This window comes from Tachypleus tridentatus, chromosome 4, assembly GCF_004210375.1.
Source record: "Tachypleus tridentatus isolate NWPU-2018 chromosome 4, ASM421037v1, whole genome shotgun sequence".
NCBI lineage: Eukaryota > Metazoa > Arthropoda > Merostomata > Xiphosura > Limulidae > Tachypleus > Tachypleus tridentatus.
The window spans coordinates 70016534-70042225 of NC_134828.1; the positions used below are offsets into that span (position 1 = coordinate 70016534).

The 25692-nt window shown below is 29.4% G+C and overlaps 1 protein-coding gene across 1 annotated transcript; it reads left to right on the top strand.

The window, feature by feature from the left end:
- Positions 1 to 1692: 1692 nt before the first annotated feature.
- On the top strand, positions 1693 to 25583 carry Tango4 (transport and golgi organization 4). The gene is made up of 13 exons (XM_076499154.1): positions 1693 to 1826; positions 2377 to 2483; positions 7783 to 7910; positions 10460 to 10608; positions 11710 to 11805; positions 12970 to 13062; positions 13398 to 13547; positions 14037 to 14138; positions 16408 to 16500; positions 19251 to 19369; positions 23564 to 23703; positions 24445 to 24638; positions 25134 to 25583. The coding sequence occupies exons 1-13, from the start codon at positions 1821 to 1823 to the stop codon at positions 25191 to 25193; spliced, it is 1437 nt and encodes a 478-aa protein (XP_076355269.1). The 5' UTR covers positions 1693 to 1820; the 3' UTR covers positions 25194 to 25583.
- Positions 25584 to 25692: the final 109 nt, after the last annotated feature.

Sequence of the window (25692 nt, forward strand, 5' to 3'; positions counted from 1 at the left end):
CTCAAACAAATTTATTGGACACGCATGCGTTTTGGCGAAAAATCCGATGTTTTCCTCCGTTTTCAAAGTGCACAACTTTTATTTTCATTTTGGTCTGAAAATCAGTGCCCTAACACGTGTAACATCACATACTCTGAGCTTGTAACGTTATTACATATATTTTTCTTTAAAATAACAAAAATATCCCTTTTGCGTTTCTTGTTTTGAAGAGTATACATTGATAACAATACACTAAATACAACTGTCAAAAAAGTATACAATTTCAAAAATCATGACACTACATAACACAATAAAAACAAATAACCTAATATCATAAAATTACATTGCATGTGAAAGTACTTGAAAACAAATAGTATCTTTTGGCTTAACTCCTTAAATAATCAATCGACTGCCTGTTACATGCCTTTTATATAAACTTGTAACTCACAATTGTAAATACAAAATAAAAATAAGAAAATATTGATTTGTAACATACTTTTTAAACTTATAACAAGAAAAAAATATAAATGATAACAATAGTTTGCTATTGTTTTGAGCATTATAAATAAATAGTTTTTTTTTTAAATAATTAACTGGAATAACAACAAGAAGAAAGTGTTCTATAATTTACCTTTATAAACACGTAATAGTTTATTTGTGCTTTATCCATACAGGGTATCTAAACCCGAATTTTACCATTATAAGCCCTCAGCTTTACTGCAGATTTACCTAGATGCCTTAACAAGTTGTTCCGCGATGAAACAATGGTAAGACTACGGAGTTACAATGCTAAAATCATAGGTAATATTACCCTCGATGGACACAGGAAATAGCCCGACATAGCTTTGCTATAACAAACTCAGAGATACATTTAGCAAGTTGAGGTTGTTAAACAATTAGAGCAGTTGTTGTATTTTTAAAGAGCTAAAGAAACATTCTCCGATGAGGTCTTAGAATGCTAGAGTCTGAGGTACAATTACACACGATGGGCAAGGTAGAAAGCCCAATGTGGCTTTGCTTGGAGGCCCGGCATGGCCTACCGCGTTAAGGCGTGCGCTTCGTGATCTGAGGGTCGCGGGTTCGCGCCCGAGTCGCGCCAAACATGCCCGCCCTCCCAGCCGTGGGGGCGTTATAATGTGATGGTCAATCCCACTATTCGTTGGTAAAAGAGTAGCCCAAGAGTTGGCGGTGGGTGGTGATGACTAGCTGCCTTCCCTCTAGTCTTACACTGCTAAATTAGGGACGGCTAGCATAGATAGCCCTCGAGTAGCTTTGTGCGAAATTCCAAAACAAACAAAGGCTTTGCTTGAGAACAAACAAACAAGCTATCAAATCACTATTTTTTTAGTAATTTATGTGCTTTAAAGCTTGACAAGTAAAGCATTAGCATACACCAATACAATAGAATAATTGTGCTTGATAGTTGATTCGCCTTTGCTGAAAACTACAAAGATACAGATATTTTTAAAACACCTTTCTCTATACATACAGGGAAATAATAATAAATTATCAATTTAAATAACAATAATATCTAGATCTGATGAATCTCTGATATATCAGCAGTAAATTATAAATGAAACAAAAGTTTTTATTTCAGATAGTAATGAAATAATTTTAAAATATACTTATAAATTATTTATTAAATCTCTTATTAAAAGCTTTTTATTTTTCCATATATAAATATACTTTACTATCACTAGTGGAAAAAGGTTAAAATAAAGTTTTTTTTAATGTTATTTTTTGTTGTAAGGTTTAGCAGTTGTAAATTGAAACTTCGACGATAGGTGTTCATCATATATCTCGAACTGTTTATTTATGGTTGTTTTAAAACAGTGAAAAGTATGGAGGTAATTAGTTGAAGTTTAATATCTCAAAATATATTGAGTTTTTGATAATAAACTTAATTACTTCATAAAGTTGTAATTCGTGGAATAGTTGAACTAAAATTGGTTAAACAAACATTAATATCAATCGAAATTGATTTAGGCCTACGGATAGTAATACTAATACAATTAGTAATAACACTATGTAGTGTTATTGAATTTATGTTAGCTGCAGCTCTTAATCTTATGAACCAAGTTATTATTTATCACATTATTAACGGAAGAGTTTATTGTACGCCATTATCGATTTATATACTTTACTCTTTATATAATCTTTAAATTCCATTAATAACCATGTAAACTTCATGTTTAATATTGAAAAAAGTAGGAGTATTTATATAAAAAAAATGCATATGTTTGAATGTGTTGTGCAGTAATGCAAATTACTTTTCTCATTTCCTTATAGGTAAGTACATATTAAATTTAAAAAATATATATAAAGTGTTATTACTTAAAGTGTTGTGCATATATTAGTCTATATACTTTTAATTCACTTATTGTAATACTTGTACAGGAGGTTCAAAAGCATTCAGTACACACACTGGTCTTTCGGTCATTGAAGAGGACTCATGATATGTTTCTCTCAGACCAGGCTAATCCTCCACCATCTGATGAAGCCAGGTAAGGACTATGGTATCTAGGCTGTACTTTGCTTGTTAAAGAATCTATAAGGTAGCTTTATAAAGCTACTAATGTTTGCATTACAAAATACCTCTCAAGGAGAATAACAGGTACTTTTATCTTATTCCTATTTTAAAAAAACCTAAATTTCTTTTAGAATTTAGAAACATAAAAACAGCATGACAGAAGACTTCAGGCTTATGGTAGTGACTATGCAATATGTGTTGCTATATTAGCAGAAACAAGGTGTCACATGAAAACTAACAGTGTCTAAGACATACATATGTTGAAAATAAAGAATACATACTTCATCTGTTGAATTTAGTTTTTAATCTAAAGACTGTAATTGTATGGTTACATTTTTACCCACAGTTTGGTCTATAGATATTATTACAATAAATTAATAAATTATTGTAGGAAAAACGTTATGAGTCTCTTCTCAGTTTTCTGCCAATGGCTCACAAGTGAATGGAAATGAAGCATATATTTAAATGAGTGGCAACACTAGGGCCATTTATAGTAAATAAGTACCTAGATTGAAATAAAACCTAGGTCATCAGCACAGCTATATATGGAAATCATTGATGTTACATTAACAAAACAAAGTAAATTAAAAACAACAAAAGCATACATTGCTTTTGGGCATATAGCTGGTTTCAAATGATAGTTTGTTTGTGGTATTGGTTATATACAATGGTTGTTAGAATCTACAGTTCATAGTGTCCAACTTTGAAATCTGTTATGATATATGCAAGATGTCAGATGCTTGTGATATAATTTATAAGTTATGGATTCTTGTAGTGTAGTGTAATCAAGGTTAATTTGTTCAATGTCTACAGTTTGTGGCTCTATTTGTTTTTGATATCAGAACCTTCCCTACCTTTAAGTTATATTATCATCTCCAGTAGCTTTTAAAATATAAATAATGTATGAAAGGTAAACCTTTACATTAGAATGGCTAGAAAGTGTATACACTATATTAACTATATATCAGGATGGCAGCAAGATAAAACCTAACATTTATTCATAAGGGTAAAAGGTTGTACAACTGAAATATTGAGACTCACTGAGAACAATATTGGATACATTATTTACTTTTAGAGATACAAATGAGAATGTCAAAATAATACTACATAAGTATCTATGCAAGTGTATATATAATTACATGAAATTTTAAATACTTTCAAGCTGCAGCCATGTGAATTCCATAGGTCAACTGCCAGATCTGAGGGAGCCACAACTTAATCATCTATAAATTGAGCCATGTCTTGAAACACAACTCATAACTAACTGGCATATCAAACAAAATGTTATTTACATTATAGAACATTGAACACCAGTTAAAAGTAAGAATTTCAAAATGAAGGATGTTTTAAGACTGTCAATGAATGTTTGCTAATTGAAATATTTATCATTTGTTTTCAAGACCATTACACCATTTCTTTGTGACAATATATTTGATAGCCAATTGTTATCACTAAACTATCATACTTTGATGATCCAACTGCTGTAATGATGATTTACATTTATTATGGTAAAAATTATAAGTTTGCAAACCTTTGAGATATATTGCACAGTAAATTTTGTACATATGTTCCTTATGCTTTTATATCAACTTAGTTGAATATCTTGGAAGTTTGTAGGAGTGTATAACTGACAAAAGAATTTGTTAAAGTGTTAATGGAATGTGATAATAAGAAAGCATTCAAGCATACAATTACCTTTTAAATGTTTAACATGAATTGGCATTTAAGTTTGGTCTAACTTGCATTGAAGTAACTTATTCTGATTGTAAGTTAATATCAATGTATTGTTATTAAGTAGAAGTTAAAGTAGAACCCAAGAACAGTATCTGCCCACATTCAGAGATCACCCAGTAAGAGAAATATGGTATGATATTAAGTTAATCAAGATAAACATAACAACATATGTGCTCTGAAGAATACAGTGACTAATGCTGAAACACAACATACTCTAGTTTGAGTTATATAGGGTGTTCGGAAAGTTGCTGTGCACTTGTATATTTATTAACAGACAAAATTGCACAGTGACTTTCTGGACACCCTGTATATATGGAAATATAAAAATTTACTAATTACAGATAACAATAGGCTGCATAACAGAATACATTGATGCTAGCATATTTCGCATGTCATTTTTAATGATAAGTTTGAATATATGAATATCAATACAGGACTACTATTATAAATACAAGTTACATGGTATTAATAATATCATAATAAAACTGGAGATGCCTGTTTATGTTATATATTGTTTTGCTATTCCAACTAATATCCAAGGAGGTTTACACATCAAGATGTCTTTGTTGCTTTTTGAAAATTGAATAAACTGGATAAAAAATCAACAAAAACTTGTATGAACCAGAAATCAAACCACAACATAATATTTTTCAGTATTCAATCAAATAAGAAATGTTGTGTGTGTTTTTATGAAATTCTTGTGATTAAGTTGTTAATCTCTTATTTCTAGTTTATTATTTTCATGATAGTAATTACATAGATTAAGGCAAGTAACAATAGTTATGTATGGTTTGCATAGAGTCTTTCTTTTGTAAACTGAACCTAGATACTTTGCACACTGTATTTGTATACATTCAATATGCATACCAATAACAGGTGCTGTTAGCAACTCATTGAATGATATTAGTTTCAGTGTGTTCCGTAATAAATTTCCATTTCCTTTTATAGTTGCTCAATTCTGTGACATAGCTTTCAATATATATTTACAACTTAGGTTTTTATTCCAGAATATTTCTTTCATATACTGGTATGTATGAATATTCTCAGGTAACATATTTGGGCCATTATTTTAATACAGATAATTGTGTGGAATGTCTGTCAACTTGCATGCTCTAGAAGCCTGCATTTTTTTCTCATTTCTCTCTTGCCAAAGGACAACAATTGTGATATAGCTATATATATTTTTGATGTAAACCTTTATCCCTATATATATATATACATATACCTATCAATCAGAAATATAAAGTTTAAAATAACAGAACAAACTAGATTATTGGGAAAGCCATATCACAATTTTGTCACTCTTATTTTGAAAAATTGGGGAAGTTCTTTAAAATAAATTTCTTTATCCTGAAATTTTATATTATAAACTGGAAAAGGTAGACAAGGAAATAGCGAAGGCTTTGAACCATTATCTGTTAGATATTATTAAGATTGAGAAGGTTGTTGGTTGTTAGAGGATAAAAAAAAATGTAATTTCTATTCTTAACTGGAATGAATTAAAGGATGACTTACGTATTAGTTAAACTTTATTGTTGGTAAAATGTTGTGATCTGTTGCCAAAGGTCGCATGTCAAACTTCAAAAATACTTTTTCATAAGAAATATTTTTATTGTTATGTCAGTTCTTCTAAATGATGTAAAATTAACTAAATGAAAATTAACAATAAATAAATTGGTGTTAAAACAAATAAATATAATCTTAACCCTGCTTCTGATTTGTAAATGACTCAAAATTTATTAAACTTACACATTACCAACTTTATTTAGTTCACTACAGAACAGTAGTTGCTCATACAATTTAATAATACAAATGACATACCAGCCACTACAATATTTGTTATATTCCAGCTGGCTTGATGAGCTTTTAATTTGAACAAAAGGTTATTTTTTTCCAGTCATGAATACAATAAATATAGTTTGGTTGATGTATTGTTTTACATTCTTCTTTACTTTCAGTAATAAGTTCTTACAATTGCTAATTTTGGTGGCTTTTGATGGTTTTGTATTAATTTGAATAAGGGCACTGTAGTAGGTTTTCTAAACATGCAGAACAGTGTACATGAAGACATGGTATGTACAGCTAGTTTTTAATCTTTATACAATTTTGTTTGATATATTCTTGATGTAATATATTGGATTTTAAGATTTACTATTCCTTTATTTTACATTTTTGATGAATTGGAGAAATTTAAAATGGGTCTTATTTGTGAGAGGAACATTGATAAAAGAAAATTTGGTTTGATTTTTGACAAATTTCTGAAATTGTCAGATTATTGCTTAACAATGGAGAAAAATAAAATATGAAGTAAATTATGGAGATTTACTGATAGGAATTTTTAATTTAAAAGTAATATAGTCAGTGTAACTTTGTTAAAGAATTGATGAGGTCTTATTTAGATTACCATGTTAGAGTTTAAAATACTAGTCAATAAGACTTTAAATTCTTTGGCCTACAAATGTTACTTGGTAAATTTGCAACATTAGGATATTAATGTAAAGTGAGTTTACTTTAAGCCTAGTATACAAAAGGTGCAAGATTAAAATAAATATTTCATTTATTAGCTGACTTTCTTGGTAATTCTGATTTTGTTCACTATTTTAATTAGTTTTTTGGCATCTTTGCATTAAAAAATTGTAGACAGTAATTTTGTTTTGCTGGCAAATTCCTATAGCTAACTAGAAATATATAAAATAAATTTCAGAATTAATATTCTTTATGTAGTTTGTAACAAGTATTGCTCATAGAATTTTGGATAATATACAAGAGGTGGCTACTGGAATGATACCTGGTTTAAAAAAAAATTGTAACTTGGACTTAGCTTCTTTGTGTGTTTGTAAGGGAGGTTGAGAATATGAAATTATTTAACTCAGTTGTTAAAAATTATTTACAACCAGGATAATCTGTCTGACTTGTGTAATAGTAAAATAAAATGTTCGAAATAAGAACTTGATCTTTATTAGAAGTGGAGTAAAGCCATTTAAACTTCCTTAAAAACAACAAACTTGAGTTAAAAATTAATATAGTGCAATAGATTACAGTACTTAAACTTGCATATAGTGTTAATTTTTGTCACTTTATATTTCTTTCTTCTTTGCATCTTGAATAGTTACTTTATTAATCTTTTTGGCATTTGGCACTTTCAGCTTGAACAAAAATTATTAAACTTTTTTTTTTCTTCTGTTTCACTAGAAAAATGTATCAACACTATTATATATTAAGTGTTTATTTAAACCTTACATAAGCATAAATGCTGGAAATAAAAAGAAACTCTTGAACCATCTTATCTGTACAAATAAGCTTTGTAAAGTATATAACTGTTCTCCAGATAAAACTTTGTTACAGTTTCTGTGGTAATTGACCCTTATAAACTAAACACCATCTTAAATAAAATATTTATGGGCAATTTCAAGTTCGACAAAGTCACTAATCTTTCCATTTTGCGAAGTTTAAGATAATGACAGTTACACTAAAACTCAACAGATTAGCTATAATTTATTTGTAATTATTTATGCAACATTCCAGTTTTAATATTTCAGTGAGAAGATCAAACTATTAGTAAAAGCAGCAGATGAATACAAACCAGTGATGCATCTCATTAGAAACAATCCTGACAAAGAATTCAGACAGAATGTCTCTGACCAAAGAGGAGAAATTGAAAATGGAGGTAAGGAAAATATAAACTTTAATCTTTTCAGGTGTTGTATAGCATTTTAACAAACTGTGATGTATCATAAAATTTTGGTTTCACAAAAGTAATCTGTATCTGTAAATATAGTGTATAAAAACATGACATATTGAGCAGTTTTAGAAACATCATGTCACTTGAAAATTAGTTTGGTTAATTTTGTACAGTTTAGACCCACTTATTTATGAGGTTTGTAAACTGCTCATTAGAGATTGGCCAAAAATTTTTGTGCCTGCATCCTTGTCAAGAGTTTGCCTTGGGTGAATAAGACCGGTGCCTAATAAGTAAAATTAATGAAGAATGTATATAGGTTTTACCTTCTATTACAGCTGAAAATTGTGTTTATTGGAGTATCATGATGAAGAACTATATATAAAAAAAGCATTGATTCTCTCTTGTTCCACAAAATGAACTAAGAACCTATTTGTATAATTTTCTGAACCATTTTCTTGTTCCAGTTTGCTTATTTTTTAGACAGGTTAATAAAAGCCATAAATCACTTTTAATGATAAAAACTTGCACTATATAAGTTATAGTTAAGATAATTTTTAGTCTAATTCCTTTTGATATTTAGCAGTTTAATTAATAGGATAACATTGCATCCATATAATTAAAACTTTTCTAAAGAAATTTAATTTTTAAATTATTGATTTAAGTGCTAAAATTGTTCTGTAAAATGGAATATCTCAAAACCATAGTAAAATAAGATGTACAAATTATGATGTATCACTTCAACAGTGCAATCTAATTTTTATTCTTGATATTCAGATACATTATTTATATTTAAAGGATGGTTCATATAGTTAGAAGATGTTGCACAGAATAAACTTGTGAACAAAACATAGGTGAAACATAAACAATGCAAATAAATTGATATAACAGAGTATAAAAAAATAAAAATACTGCTTTGCTATTGTATTGTCACAGTCCTTAAATAACATTGAACAAGTTCACATTAAATAATATTTTCAGTTTATTGTTGTTTTGGCTTTGTTTATACTTGTCCTGCTTATTTTTTATAGTGTAAATAAAGTAAACAAATCAGTGACTTTATTATTATCTAACAATAAAGAAATACAAATTATTTGTAAAAATTTTGTGTCATTTTTATTGAAAATACTTATTGAAAACATTATAATTTAAAATTATTTCTTGGTATATTTCATATTATAAAAAGTTAATAAGAACTTAATATCTTTGATACAATATGTTCTATTTTGTTGTTGCAGGACTAACAAATTAATTGTCAGGTTGTTTGAAAAATAATAAGATATTTTAAATTTTAACTTAAATAAGAAATAAAAAAAATTCAAAAGCAACTTTATTAATCAAAATAGGAGCCTAGTAAATTTACACACTTTTGCCAATGAGAAACAAGATTATTTATACCATGACAAAAAAACTGGAACCCTAGAACTCTTTCCCTGCTTCTCTCTATTGTTAAGCTCTTGTCCTGTAAAAAGTTGTTCAAATGCTTGAAAAGGTTGTAGTCAGTGGGCAACAGATCTGTGAAGTAAGGAGGATGAAACAATGTTTTGAAACCAAATTTGTTGAGTTTCTGTCAATTGAGCAGCATGTGGCTGATCATCATCATGAAGCAATATTGATCTTCTTCATCTAACTAATGGTGGAATTTTTTCACACATCTTTCTATGCATTTCTTCCCATTCTTTACAGTAAACCTCTGCAGTGATATTCTGGCCCTCATTGACCATAATCTTGTGTTGGTGCAACTTTGGCTTTAAGAAGTGTTTTGGAGTCTCATCAGTGTTGAACCGTTACACAGATCACTTTCTTTTGTCATAAAGAATTCACTTTTTTTATCACAGGTGACAATTCGATCAATAAATTAGTCATTTCTGTTACTCAAAATTGGCATAGAGCACAATTCAAAACTTTGATTTTTTTTATTTTCACTAAGTTTGTATGGAACCCACTTGTCAAGCTTTTTTCACTTTTCCAGTTTGAAATTTTGGAAATGTGAACATACAATTCTTGTGCTGTGTCTCAAACAGTTTAGTGCAGGTGTCTGTCCACTAATTTTCTCAGTTGGTCATTTTCAACAACAGAAGGACATAGTATGCCCTCCCTATCTTCAAGACACTCACCTTCATTGTGAAACTTTTGGAACCAATGCTGTACTGCACATTTGGAGGTGGTTCTTTTGTCCCATGCTTGGTTGATATTGTGAGCTGTTTGCAATGCATTATGACCAAGTTTGAATTCATGCAAAAAATGATGCACAACTTTTTTTTGTTTCCATTATCAATTGTAAGGGTCTTAAATTTTGGAAATAAGTTTTAGAAAAGAATAAAAGCACTAATGAATAGAAGAAAGCTTTAGTTTTTCAATGATATATAGGAAGTCATAAAAAAGACAGGCTTCTTATCTCTATAAACGACTCAAAGTTTTATATAAAAATCTGCCATTTTTTATCAAACAACCTAATAGAATCCTTATAAGAATCAAATAAGTTAGTTGCATACCTTTTTTGTTAACAAAAACTTAGTAATTATTTTAATGATTAGGTGAAAATAACTACTTTGAAAATTATTTGGAAAGTGGTCAAGACTCAAGAAATGAAACAGACCAACATTTACAATCCAATTATGGTGAGATTACACAACCTCCTATCAACGATGATTACTATACATCAAGTGGACAAAAGCTTTCACAGGTGATTTGTTTAATTCATTTTTGCAAACACTGTTTCCTATGGTAAGTTAAAATGTTCTAGAAGACGTTTTTCTTTCTGTTGTATACATTCTGGTAATTTGTGATGCCTTGAAAACATTTTAACCCTATTGTAATGGGTTAAAGATCCATCTCGTTGCATTTGTTGACTTGCATTCAAAATTTTATTGAATTATTATTTTATGAATTTATGTAATTAAGTTTAGTATCAAACAGTAGCTTACAGTTCAAACTTTAATATTTTATATAGGTTAATTTCTTAATTTAGAAGTAGTAATAAAAGAACATATCTATATTTCAATTTTTGTGAGTCACATCATACATTGAATGTAGCTTTGGCTCATATTAGATGTTTGTGATGTTAAAATACTAAGTCTGTAATTTTCTATGAATTAGGACCTCAATTTACTAATACTGATAAGCTAGAATATAGAATAAGAACCTGTTATGTTTTCATTTTGCTCTACTCACTGAACTAAACATAGTGGCCCTACTCATCTCTCTCTCTTTTTGGTAAAGATTCCTTGTGTATGCTTGTTTCTGTATGTAACATGAATAACCAATCAAAAGCTCAGAATATCCCCCAAATGAACTTGTATGAAAAATTAACATTGTTTTACTTTTTATATTGAATATTGTAAAATTTTAAATATTAGTATAGATTAGATCTTAAGTTTGTGTAAACAAAAGAATCATTTATATTGAAGCTGTTATCATTTATCTTTAGACATAGGCTTATTTGTAAATATTAATAAGCAGCATTGTGCTCCAAGCGTGCTTAAGAATTAAGTTATTAGATCTTGGCTGTTAAAAGTTTATGTACTGACAAAAACATTGAGAAAATGCTACTTAAAGAAATTGACTAATAGTGATCTACCAATTAATTCTTAGTTCTAACAAAACATTTTGTACCTTTGCTAGAGTAGTAAACTAAATATACACTTCAATGTGGATGTAATAGAAAAGAATTATCTTTTATCCTCTCAGTGCATCTGTACAAGGTATATTCAAATTAATTCTCAACTTTCATTTATGTTCATTTTCTCTGTAAAGGTATTCAACCCTATAATACATTTTATTTTAGGCACTGGTACTAGCTGGAACACAGCAGCAAGCAGTGTCAAGAAAAGCTCCTACAATACCCAAACCTCAGTGGCATCCTCCATGGAAACTTTATAGGGTATAAAATTAACTTTGGTTAATAAAATTGCAATTAAGCTTTTTTTATATTTAATTTATGAATTTTTTATATTACTATTTTTCTTTTCATGGCCTGGTGGTTATAACGTAATCCTTTCAGGTAGCATTCAACTCCTTTCCTGAGGGAAAAACTACCTGAAATATATATCTCTATAGGCTAAAAATAGAATAAAACTTTTTTTTGTATTTGTTGCACCTATAAAAAGAGATGAAGACAGAAGATTGGATGTGGAATGGCTTAAGTTGTTTTACTGAGCAAAAAATGAATATTTTTTCAGTGTCCCAAATAATCTGTTCACATAATGAATATTTTATGATAAATTATATTATTTTAAATAAATTGTAGTGTTAAAAATGAAAACTCAGTATTGTAAACTTGTGTTTTTTAGGTCAGTGACTTTTTTCTTCATCTGGTAACAGACATTTTAGAACTGTTTTACTGTGTTTACTAAGCACGTTTTTTTACTTGTGTTTGAATTCTATTAAAGATTACCAGAAGTAATTACAGTATAAAATCAAAACAGTAAGTAATTTAGTTTTGTTTTGAGTTTACTCACTGATTAAGTATATTTTGCAGTAAGATATATTTTTAGAATATGTATAGTAAAAGCTATAAATTGTAATAAAATCTACTTAATCAGTAAATAAACTCAAAACAAAACTAAGTTCAAACTACAGCAGCAGTTGAAATTTGTTTGTACAATTTTGTGTTCTTTGTGCCTGCAGTCTTTACTTTCCAAGACTAAACATCTTTGTCTTGTATCTGTTCCAAAAAGAAATCTTACATACTCTAAAAACTGTAAATTGTGATAGAGTAAGTACTTTCTTACCATCAGTTAATAAAATTAGACTAGTATAAAATTCAGCTCAACAGTATCTCGTAACTGCAGGTGATTGTAAGCTAATCACTGTATAAATCGTGATGTTTCTTAGTTTGATCTGGTGAATACACAGCAAATACTGTGTGTATTTATTATGCACAGTTTTTGTTTAAAATACATTTATTTATCTTAAAATATGCATATTTATGGAAATACACAATTTATCTGCAACACTGATTTGGCTCATATGTTGCTCATTGTAAGTATATCATAACTAATTTAACTTGTATAACTTACATGTTAGAGTTTCAAATTTGTTTCAGGTGATCAGTGGCCATCTTGGTTGGGTGAGATGTATAGCTGTTGAACCTGGAAATGAATGGTTTTGTACAGGGTCAAATGACAGAATCATCAAGGTATGTTCAATTGTGTACCATTATCACACTCTCAGTTAGCAATGATGAACTGACATTAACTTATAGTCAAAAGGTAATACTTGTAAACATGTGTAATTTAAAGAAACATGAAAAATTAGGCTCAGTGTTGTAAACTCATATATTTCTTCAACTTCAGCACAATGCCAGTTTGTTATGGCTATAACAACTATTCTGATTTCCGATATTTAATTAAAATGTTTTGATATAATAATTGGATGAAAACTGTGAATAAAATTATCCTGTACTAAATGGTATTAGACTTGTGTATAATTCATCACTGGTAAAATTTGATGCTATATTTTTAACTTTACTAGATATGGGATCTTGCTAGTGGAAAGTTAAAGTTATCTTTAACAGGCCACATCAGTGGGGTCAGGGGTTTGGCTGTCAGCCCTCGACAACCATACCTCTTCTCTTGTGGTGAAGACAAACAAGTGAAATGCTGGGATTTAGAATACAATAAGGTGAAATATACTTAAGCTCAGTAAAAATAATTGCTTGATGATAGATTATAAACTTTTTTTTTTACCTTTGCTAGGATACCAAACTAATCATACACTTTAATATGGATGTAACAGAAAAAAAATTATATTTTATCCTTTCAGTACGTCCATACAAGGTCTACTTAAATAGTTAACATGAAATAGATTTTGATATCATCAACAATTGTGATGAAATGTGTTATTAATTTTAAAAGATTTATTTCCTTACTAACAATTAAGAGAACTGATAAAATTCTGTTATCTGATTTAACGTTTAGTTATAGCTCCTTGCTAGTTATAGTAAAAGTATAATATGTACATATTAAGTGGTGAAAATAGTTACATGATGCTAATAGTAACATACGAATGTTAAGTAAATGAATGTGCAGTTTTTATTTAATTGATAGAACATTATTCCACTGGACATAATGAACACTAGCTCTATTGTATTACTGTTCATTTAATGTCTAGGTAATTCGTCACTATCATGGTCACTTGAGTGGTGTGTATGCTTTAGCCTTACATCCAACCATCGATGTTCTTATTACAGGTGGTAGAGATTCTGTAGCAAGGGTGAGTTTGTCTGTTATTGTCATATTTAATAAGTTTTTATCAGTTTTATATCCTTATATTTTAAGATCCTTTTGATTTCCAGACCAACAGTTAACTAACTACAACAGTTTATCTCAAGACTTAACAGCCATGTGACTAACAGCTAATTATTAGCTACAACAGTATCTTAAGACTAACAGCATTAGCTCAGTCACTTTTACTGACCATGTAACCTTTTTGTACTCATTCAAAGTTTTATAGATTTGGTACTAATAACTTTTATTATAGTATGTATATCTTCGTGAAATTTGCCATTCTTTCAGTAAACACTATAAGTCTTTTATATTCAAAATTTAATTGTCTCATAACCACCAAAAAAAAAATCAAAATAAATCTGAATTATTTGTTTTTCTCTCTATAATGACTAAATGTACATAAAGCTGCATTTGTTTATCTTAAGTACCTTTAAACTTACAACACTATTTAAAGTTAAATATTATTGTTGTATCACCCTTTGGACTGTGTCTAACTACTGTTAATGCCATTATAAGTTGTAAATCACTTGGGAAACATGCACCTCACATTATGCTATTGAATTACCTTGCCCACAAGCTACTCCAAGCTACCTGTGTGTATGCTTCATGAAACATTTTTATTATGTTATTATAATTACTATTTATTTTACCTAATCTAAGTGTAATTAACCAAAAGAGATTCCTATTTTTATATTTTAGTTACTTTTATAATAATACATAAAAATGAATATGAAAAACAAAAATAAAGTACTGACCCAAGGTTTCTTTTATGTTTACTATCAGTGGCCATAATTCTACTTTTGTCATATTAAAGGTAATAGTGCATTAAATATTTTTTTATTTAATGAAATAATGCACTTAACAATATAAAATAATAACATGTAAAAGGCAGACAATTTCTTCCAATGATGAGTTTTTCTGGCTTTCTAGCTATGCAACGAGCCGTTACAAATTCATCCAAGCTAGCCTTTGTGGTTATTGAGAGAACCAAAGCTATATTATGAGTGAAACTGACAATTATCTGTTCAGAGTGTTATTTAATAGATATAATTAAATGTAAGAGAGAACTATTAACAAATCCTGAAAAAGAGGATGCAACAGGTGGGTGTGGCAGTAGGAGTCTGATTTTCCTGTTTAATAGCTCTTTAAAGCAAACAGAATTGAAGGCTATAAAATCATGGTTTGTGTGAGCAATGATGATTTTATAGTAAGTGATTTACTTTAATTATGTAGTTACTGATGAGGTTGTGGATAAAATAGAAAATTTCACATGTGCCATACTGAGGGAAATTCAGGCTACCTTTAAAAGTTGCTTTGTAGAATTAAGAACTTAAAAACTGCTAAGATTTTGTGCTAAACCAATTGATATAACATAAAAAGTAGTTTAATAAAGTTTTGAATGTAAGACACTAAAACTCTATGTCATGTACAGTAAAGGATAACCATGCCAATTGTATTAACAGCTATTAATTAGCTAAAACAGGTTAAAGTCAGTTAACGGCAGTACAAAAGTTCTGTTATTGAAAATTCACCAGTTAAATCAGAAAGCATTAATACATTTATTGCTATAATAATATTTTTTATGTATTATCTTTATAAAAAAATTAGTTTTCACACACACACACACAGAGTTATGGTAATTTTTCAAAACTAAAAATATTGATATAGTTATATGAATATGTGATATACTGTTATAAAATATATACCTCCCTTTAAATTGTTTGCTGCCATATTTAAAATTAACTGCTTCTAATGGCAGGTTTACTTTGGGTATACAGTAACAAGAACTACAAAATGACCTGCTTTTTAGTATTACTTATCTGAAACTTGAAACTATGAACTTGGGGAGTTTGAGGAATATTCTTTTTTCCTGGTGGTACAAAATTCCAAACTTACTTTTGATTAACTGGACAGGTTTCAATGCTAAAATAAGTTTTATGTGTGTCCCATCTGTTACTGTGACAGTCATATGAAGCAGTGAAGAGTTAAGACTGCCATTGGTTTTTGTTTTGTTTTTAATTTGAAAATTTGCAACAGTGAAGCACAATATGGAAATATTCAAAAATACTTTATTGTAAAGTTGTAAAAAGTTTTATATATTGTAATAAAAAACATTAAACTAGTTTTTAAAGAATGATTTCTTATTAAATCATATGAGAATCCAATTTTTACTTGTAAAGTGTTTTTGCTTTTCTTTGCCTAATGTAAAGACATTAATATGAATTTGTTAATAAATGATGGATCAACATTTTTAGATTTGGGACATGAGAACCAAAGCTAACATCCATACGTTAGCTGGCCATACAAACACAGTAGCTAGTGTCCAGAGTCAAGCCACAGAACCACAGGTATTCTCCACATATTGTGCAGTATCTCTTTCTTCATATATAGCAAATGCAGTCAATGAGCTTTATATTAAAGTTTGTGTTTTTAGTCTTCATATGTTAAATTCAATGCTTTAGCCACTTCTGTATTTGCCTTTATAAAAATTAGTAACTCAAGTGAAAATATAACAAAGCATTAAAACAAATACTTTTGAGCTTAAAGTTATATTTTGTGGTATATTACTATGTATTATAATAAAAAATTCCTACATAACATAATTGTACACTAGGGCATTGCATAACATGCTCATAACTTTTGACCTGAAAGCCAGATTGTACACACATTGACAAAATCCAGACATGAGTTTAACGATTGTGTGCACTAGGCTACTTTGTTGAGCTACATTTTGCTATAAAATGTCTTTTATATCATTAAAACTAGCAATATAGATACTATTTTCCCTCCATAATTGTTTTTTAAGAACCCTCACTTATCTCTAAGCTAATGCAAGGATGAAGACATCTGTGAGATAACATAGTTTAAAGTTACATGTGGTGGTTTTTGTAAAGTGAAAAGAAACCACAAAATTCATTAGTTCCAAAAGATAAACAGATAGTGAGAACTAATAAAATCAATCTATTATATTTCTCTATCATAAAAAGAAACATAAAACTATGATATAATTAGATTATTTGAAGAAGTATGATCACCAAACACTGATATAATAACTAAACATTTGAAGTATTTAAAATTTACCATAATTTTAAGGAAAAAGAGAGTTCTTTGTCAAAAATATTGGTGAGGAAAGAAATAATTTCAGGTTTGAGATGTTACATTTATTATTTTGTTAGCTTTAGGAACTGGGAAACTGTAAAACAAAATTTGCCTTGAAAGAAAAAATGCCTTGGTTCTTATTACATGTTGAAAATAGGATAATTTAGGCTTTCTTTTTATGTTGTCACTATATCCTCTTCTGATATTTTCAACTTATGCAGGACATTTTGGTTTAGGCCTACAGTGAAATTCAATTTATTTGACACTGAATATGTTTTCTAATTGGTCTATCTCAATATCCATTGGAACTTTGCTGAGATAAGCAAGTGTTGATGTCTGCTCATAATCATTCAAATCTAGTTTAGGATGGTATGACTCAAACATGTCTTTGAACACTGTATCTTTTGTAGGGAAATATGGGCATTTGTTAAAGATGACAGCCAATATTCTAGACACCATGATAAAATGTTTGACATTACCTAAATTGAAGCTCAGCTATAATTGGCTGAAAGCATTGATACACCATATCAACTAACAAATCATGAGGTGTGTTTGACATTAGATGTAGTGTGAATTATATGACCAGATTATCCCTTCTTTCACTTGTTATCATCTCTCCTCCCATTATAACCCTTCACTGAGTTATCACAAGTCCAATACGGTACAACTTGTATTTATTAAATATCTCTCAAACCAGTTTCTTTTAACAGTATTTTACTGATATCTTTGCCAGAATTTGCTGTGATTCTCTAATTCTCACAAAATTCTATCTCAGAATTTTCCATTCATGGTGTAGTTGTATACAATTCCATGCATTGTGGATCACATCAGAGCTAAACAACATTATCTGTATGGAATTACTTAGCTTATTAAAGACTCTGAAATTGTTTAGCTTTAGCTGTTATTCTCTTCACATTGAAATTAACAAACAAAATCTTGGTGTATCTTTGTCATTTAGTGAATTACAAGCCAGTTTGAACTCTTAAGAACTCTGATGCTACAGCCACAGTACATTTTGTACTGGACTAAAATCTTCAGTAATTGGCCATCGATGTTTTCTAAAGATAATAAGGTGGAATTTGTTCTTGTAAGGGTTAAAATTGACCACAGTTTTATTGTATGCAAATGTGATGGTAGTATGCCACTTGGAACTCCTTTGACCACATTTTACTTCCATACCATACCATCTCTAGTGCTTTAGTCATGGAAATATTCAGACATATTTTAACTCTGTGTCTTTTTGACATTCCACAATTTCAATATATTTTTTAACTATATTTTTTGTCTTATACACTTGGATTTCACTTAAATTGTTTTCATTGTTGTTTTAACAAAAAAGATGGTGTAGCACAGATAAATATTGTAGCCACAAACACCTGAAATAGCAAAAAAAACAGTGTAGCACAAATAAATATTGTAGCCACAAATGTCTAAAATAGCAAAAAATCCAGGTAGCACAGGTGAATATTGTTGCCACAAACACCTGAAATAACAAAAGCAGCTACATAAGCTTAGGTATTATACACCATACAGTTGCATGATTCTCACGTACAATTTCAAAATAAGAGTTTATTACTGACCAACTTTTTGCAGAAGTTTGTGATATTATGGAATGAAATGTGGCCTGAATTTGTTTTTATCAAAATAGATGAAAAACGCTCTCAATAAATATTTACTTTTCAGGACTTTATACTTTATATGCACACGCATACACATATTATATTTGTACTTTATATACACATGCACACACACATATTATATATGTGTATAAATTTTTAAAATTAATACATCAGAATAGAGAGTTCAAAATTATACCTATAAATTTCTTTATAATAAATATGAAATCTGTTTCTTCAATCTTGCGTGTATTACACTATGATATTTAGATGATTTTTCTGATGTTTCTTTACATTGTTTCTATGTCAGAATTTTTACTATGCATTTCTAAAATGTAATGCTAAATTTTATTGGTTTACATAGTGTATTTTATATATTCGAGGTCATGACAGGTAGCCATGATTGCACCATTAGGTTGTGGGACTTGGTAGCTGGAAAATCCAAAGTCACCCTTACTCATCACAAGAAGAGTGTCAGAGCACTTCTTATTCATCCAAAATTGTAAGTGTTTTATGTTTACTTGGTTTTGTGTTAGTACTTTATAAATTGTCGTCGTGATTCAAAATGAGATAGAGTATCAGATTTACTTAGATCATTCTCTGGTATTGGACAGACCATTGAAAGCATATATATCTGTAGGTAAATTATTCTTAAAGTTTGTTGCTTATTTTGTGTGGAAGAACAATGTAAAAATAAAAATTAATTAAAAACACAAATAAGTACATTTTAATTGAGAAAATTACTAATAAATAATTTTATCAGTAATGGTTGTATAAAATTGACTTGATAGAGTAATCAAAGTCACATTTTCATATTTTATCCAAACTATTTAAGAAGGTTTTACTTTATTAACAGAAATCTGAAATGTGAAATTCAAATTTATCATGATAAAACCTTGAACTAATTGACTTTAACCAGCAAGTTACTTATTAAGTTTGGAATAACTCATTTCTTACAAGAAATTACTGGTCAAAATATTTTATTAAATCAATAGTAAATGAGATTCTCTATTTAAAATTTGTTAGAATTAGGTTAAATAAGTGATAATAGCTTCAGGCATTAATGTATTTAATTTAGCATATAAGCATCTATGAAACATGGATATACAAGCTGTAACATACCAAACCAAAATAGTTTCTTTTAAATGTTATTGAACTTCATGTTTGCAAAATGCAAACAAAGGATGATAGTATGAAATCTGAAGTAAAATATCAAACCAATATACAATTTCTTTTAAATTCTACTTAAGTTTATTGTGCATGTACTAAGTAATGTAAAACATGATAAACTGTATTGAAACACAATAAAGTGGTTTCAGTTCAACTGGCCAAAATACTTGGACTGGACAGTAGTGGTAGTTTTACCACCTCAGTATATTAGAAATATAATCATAGATAATGACCTCACAAAGAGTGTTGTCAATGAACAAGTTCAGATTTCTAGTTTTACCTGTTCCTGAAGTATCCTAAGTCACAGTTTGACTTCTAAAATGACACAATGTATGCCACAATGTAATGTTAATAAAACATTAACCATGTGCAAATACAAAATTGTTTGTTTTCAAGGAAGTTAGTATAATTCATACCTTACACTGAGGAAATGTGTTTTGAATCTTTCAAAAATTCAAGATATGATTACCTTATTTTTTCCATGTTGCAGATGACATACAATGAATAATAATAGAGATTTCAAGTTTGTTTCAAGGCCTTTTCAACAAAGCAGTTCACTTATATTATTAAGTTATGTTTTCCTGTAGGAACGTTTTTAAATAGCTAATTGTTGAAATAACTTCAAAGGAATTAGATGCCAGAAATCTGAGCAATTGGGAAAGTCTTATGAAGGCTTCTACCAACTGATCAGACTTCTTACAGAAGCTATCCAACCATTCACAAGTCTCACTGAGTTAGGCTCTGGTTGTTTGCTTTCTGAAAGGAATTCAGACACCTTTAGAAGAAGTAGATTCAAGTAGTTATTGCATGATTGTGTAACAAGTGGAGATGTTGTTAGTCATGGGTTTGACTTTTTAGTGATTCTTCCAAGATTATCAATAAAATTTCTGCCACAATTAACATATTGTCAACCATTTCAATTATTAATATATCTATAGACATTATAATAAGATTACACTGTTAGACTAGGTAAAAATCTTTTTTCAGCTTGCACAAAGCTTGGGTGGCAAAAGTTCTTGATTGCAGTTAAAGCAGTCATCTTCACTTGGCATTGACAGCAATTGACCTGATCTTGGTTACACAGGACAGGATTGGTTAGAACACCTACAATTATGTCCACTGTCTATGAAACCCCAGTCTCTTATCTTCAGCAAAAAGGATGCTGGTAATTTTCTACATAAAACTATAACACGTGATTTTAATTTTGACTCCCAGTGCTTCATGCACTTTCATATACAATACTACAAGGTCTTACTAATTCTTATTGTTCTTTAGTTTCTTATAATGCAGCATGTTCTAATTGGTGTGGTGTCTATAATCCCCAGACAAGCGTAGAATCCAGGCCATTTAATCTCTGGCCTGCACATGTTCCTCTAGTATAAACATCCACATTTTAGGACTTGAGTTTGTTTTTGTGGTCTGATTACTTCTTCACTTCTGTTTTCTCAGTTTTGAAATTTTTCTGTAACTAAACATGTGTTCCTGTGACTTGCATGTTAGTGCTGTAAGTTTTCGCTGCATTATAGTTACTTACTGCTAACATATGTTTTACCAGAAAATCCTAAGATATTTAAAACTTGCTATCAAGCAGTTGCTTATAATGAAACATCTTGATTATTTCAAAAAATTACTATGGGAAAATGAGTTTACTAATATCATTTGTTTATGTATTATTAAATAGGTCTTGATATTAACATTATACCACTCTTGTGATAAAACATCAAAAATCTTCAAAACTGGTATTTTATGAGCATTTGAAACACAATCTCACAGTATGGAATCAATTACATCTGTATGTTTTTGCATGTCATACACACTACCAAAAATACTTTTCTCATTTACATATGATCAGTATTCAATCAAACTCACACTGTGGAAGAAGTGGATGAATTTCTTCTAAATTTCAAAAATAAAGCATGAAATAAGTAATTATGCTGTTCTGAAGTATACATGTCAGATTATGAAATTACAGTCTGGGATATAACAGGAACTGTTTGAGTTCAGAACCCAAATGTTTAAATGTAGTCTTTCAATGAGTTCTTTATTCCTGATATCTTAACCTAGTTTCCAGTGGGGGTTAAGCCACTGCCTGTAGGAAGTCGACAACTTTTGCAAATCTTTCTGGATACAAGCTAATGAACAACAACATGCTTCCTCGTACCTTAATCACACACACACACACACACGAAGGACACAAATATGTGTGTGCGTCTGTCTGTCCACTATTTAACCACTCATTGGTTGTTGGTCCAGTGTCAACCAAACTTTTTGGGTTGATAGTTTGGGAATAACAGGTATGTGAATAACAGTTTACAACTCTTTCCACCCCATTATTATTGTTACTGAACTTTTTATTATCTCTGACGTTAAACTGATGTTAAGTATATTCATAAATGGCACCAGATCCTTACACTAAAAACAAAAGCTTTATTAAATTTTCTATAAAATAGCATATACACAGTGGGGGGAGCACACAAACATATTGTGTATCTCAGACAGTGTACTAGCACTCTCTGTCCAGAAGTGCAATGATAAAAATGGCCACCACTATTGGAATACTACATTAGTTGAAGTATCTACTCTAACAACCATCATAAGACAAATATGAAGTGATATCTGCTTCCTTCTATGGCACATAACATTTCAACTTTGGCTTGTAATACACTTCTGCAGCCAATGACCATCAATTAATTAATAACATAAAATAGTGTGGAAGGGCATTAAGTGGGTGTTGAAAGCAGGTAATGGGAATCACCCCAACCACCACTACATTGGCTGCCACCTCTTTGTACAAAGTAGCCCTGATTATTGCACAGTGTATGCCATGTTATAAGTATATATATATACAGTGAATTTTTAAAACTAATACAAAACTTTTGGTGAGGTAATAATGAATACTGTAATAATATTATATTATAAATAAGTTGTGTAAAAATTAGGATGTATTGTGTTATTTATCATAGCATTTACCCCAACATTATAAGTTCATAACAGGACATAGGATGAGTATCTCAGCTTGTTTAAAAGATATGTAAGGTAGTAAGAGAACATTAAATTCATTAAACTGTTTGAGTTTGAGTTTAAAATAAACTGATTCATATACAAGGTGCAGAAATAAGTCTAGTGACTAAACTAATCAAAACATGGTAAGAGGAAACAGTTATTTTTTGGCACTGACATCTATGCTAAATTCAATTTAAAACTATTTTGTGTTAAAATTCTCATCTAAAAAATTCAAGGTTTTTAATTTTACGTAATCATTATTAGTTTCAGCATAGCAGCAAGATTTTTAACACCCATATTTGATAAACTTAGTTTTAAAATGTCAGTTAATTAGAAATCATATACCTTATTGATTCCAAATTAAGGTTTGTTTTACCATCATAGAATAATTTTTTTCAAGAATTGTTCTTGCAGTCCCCAGTTTGTCAAGATGTACCTCTCTTTGGACAAGTGGATTCTTAAGAAATTATCATTTTGAATATAGGGTTCTCTTTATAATTACAAACTTTGATATTTAATATAGGAACATGTTTGCATCAGGAGCACCAGATAACATCAAACAGTGGAAATGCCCTGATGGAAAGTTTATTCAGAATTTACAAGGACACAATGCTATCGTCAACTGTTTAGCTATGAATGTTGACAATGTTCTTGTCTCTGGAGGTAACTGTTACTTTCTTACTTATATTGATCTGTAGGCTGATACATTGCAGAATCCCCCAAACCTTTTTCTTTTTTTTCTTCAAACCTGTAATCTTAAATATTGTTTTTTTTTTTTCTCAGATACAGTATCAGTAATTATTTCATGCTTGTTGTATTACCAAAATTCATCTAAGCATATGGGCTGTTATATTATGAATAGATTAGAAAGATCATTTTATCTTTATTAAAACTGGACAAAATATCCCTCCATACAAGCTGTGTTTCCAACCACTTGTTGAGTATTATTTACAAGATATAAGGTGTATGAGTAATATATTCACAAAAATATTAGTATTTTGTGTCAAACTTGGCAAATTTAGTTATCCAATTTTTATAATGTGGTCATGTTTTATATGCATACTTGAGATGAAAAACTTAACACATACACCATCCCCTCCAAATTTATCTTGAATATTATACTCTCACTTTTTGATATTTATCTTTTGAGTAGAAAGTCAGAAATGCCCTTTTCCCTGAAAACAAAAACTTCTCTCAAATTTTATACCTTCACAAAATTACATTTTAATTTCTGAAGTTGTATAGTTTTACATCAGTGAATTTAAAAAGATAAATTTAACAAGTTTTTATTTCTTCAACCTTTTCCTTTCTTTACAATCTGCTTAGAGCTACTGCATATGTACATATCTCATATTGTTCTACTAATTACTTTGTAAGAACAGTTTTATGTTACTTTACGTATAGGTGACAATGGGACATTATTTTTCTGGGATTGGCGGACAGGATACAACTTTCAAAGGCTCCAAACACCCGTACAGCCTGGGTCCATAGACAGTGAAGCTGGAATATTTGCTGCTATCTTTGATCAAAGTGGGACACGTTTAATCACTGCAGAAGCAGATAAGACCATAAAAATCTTTAAAGAAGATGAAACAGCTGTAATTATTTCAATTTTTTGTTAATTAACTCAGATTTAAAATATTATAATTTATGATAAAAGGTTACAGTGTTAATCATAATTGAATATAGAATTTTTGTTTTTGCTAGCAGATTTCTAGTGTTAACCTGTAATTTAACAGGTTTTCACTATTCAAATGACTAATTATTTCAGTGACTAATGTTCAATCTCAAATATTAGTAATTAATACAAACAAGAAGGTGAACTAACACATTTTTCCATATTTAATTTATGAGCCTGCATATTCATTTGTTGTTTTAAAAACAAAAACCTGGACTGACTGGCTTCTCTGTTTTAGGTTATAAATAATTATTTGCATTAGTAATTATATAAAAAATACATTTTGGTGTAATATTTAGTATCAGTGGCAGTTATTCAGTGAAGATAATTAAATTTGTTTTTAGTTTTTTTTGTGAACAGACAGCGAATTGAATTAACTTACCATTAATTTAAGCAAATATTTTATTATTTTCAGACTGAAGACAGCCATCCAATCAACTGGAAACCAGAAATTATCAAACGAAGACGTTATTAATCTACTATTATTGTTTTGTGTTCCAATAAAATTTGTATTATGAATAATAGTAGTTGTATGTTCAATGCTCAGTGTATGTTATTACATTGTAAAAGAATAAAAACCCTATAACCTGAGTGCTTTCGAAAGATCGACCTTTCTTCTTCAGGGGTAAACTGGAAATGGTGATGTTATAGAATGAATGATATACAGAGGTCACTGAAGGTACTAAATGACATTATGGTCACATCATTCACATTAGCACTTAGGTTTATAGGGTTGTTGTTTTATATTAAGACGTATTGAATCTTTGTTTTTCTGACATCATAATTAGTAAATTAGTTACTTTTACTATTGTCATAACATTTGGTCTTTTTGATTGATTTTCTTGTCATTAAAATTGAAATACATCACTGCTAGTTTTTGTAAATTTCAGAGAAAATCATTTGTTGCTCCAGAAGAAATTTTGTTATCTTTAATGTTTCAAACAGAGCCATTACTGCTCTGTGCTTTTTACATA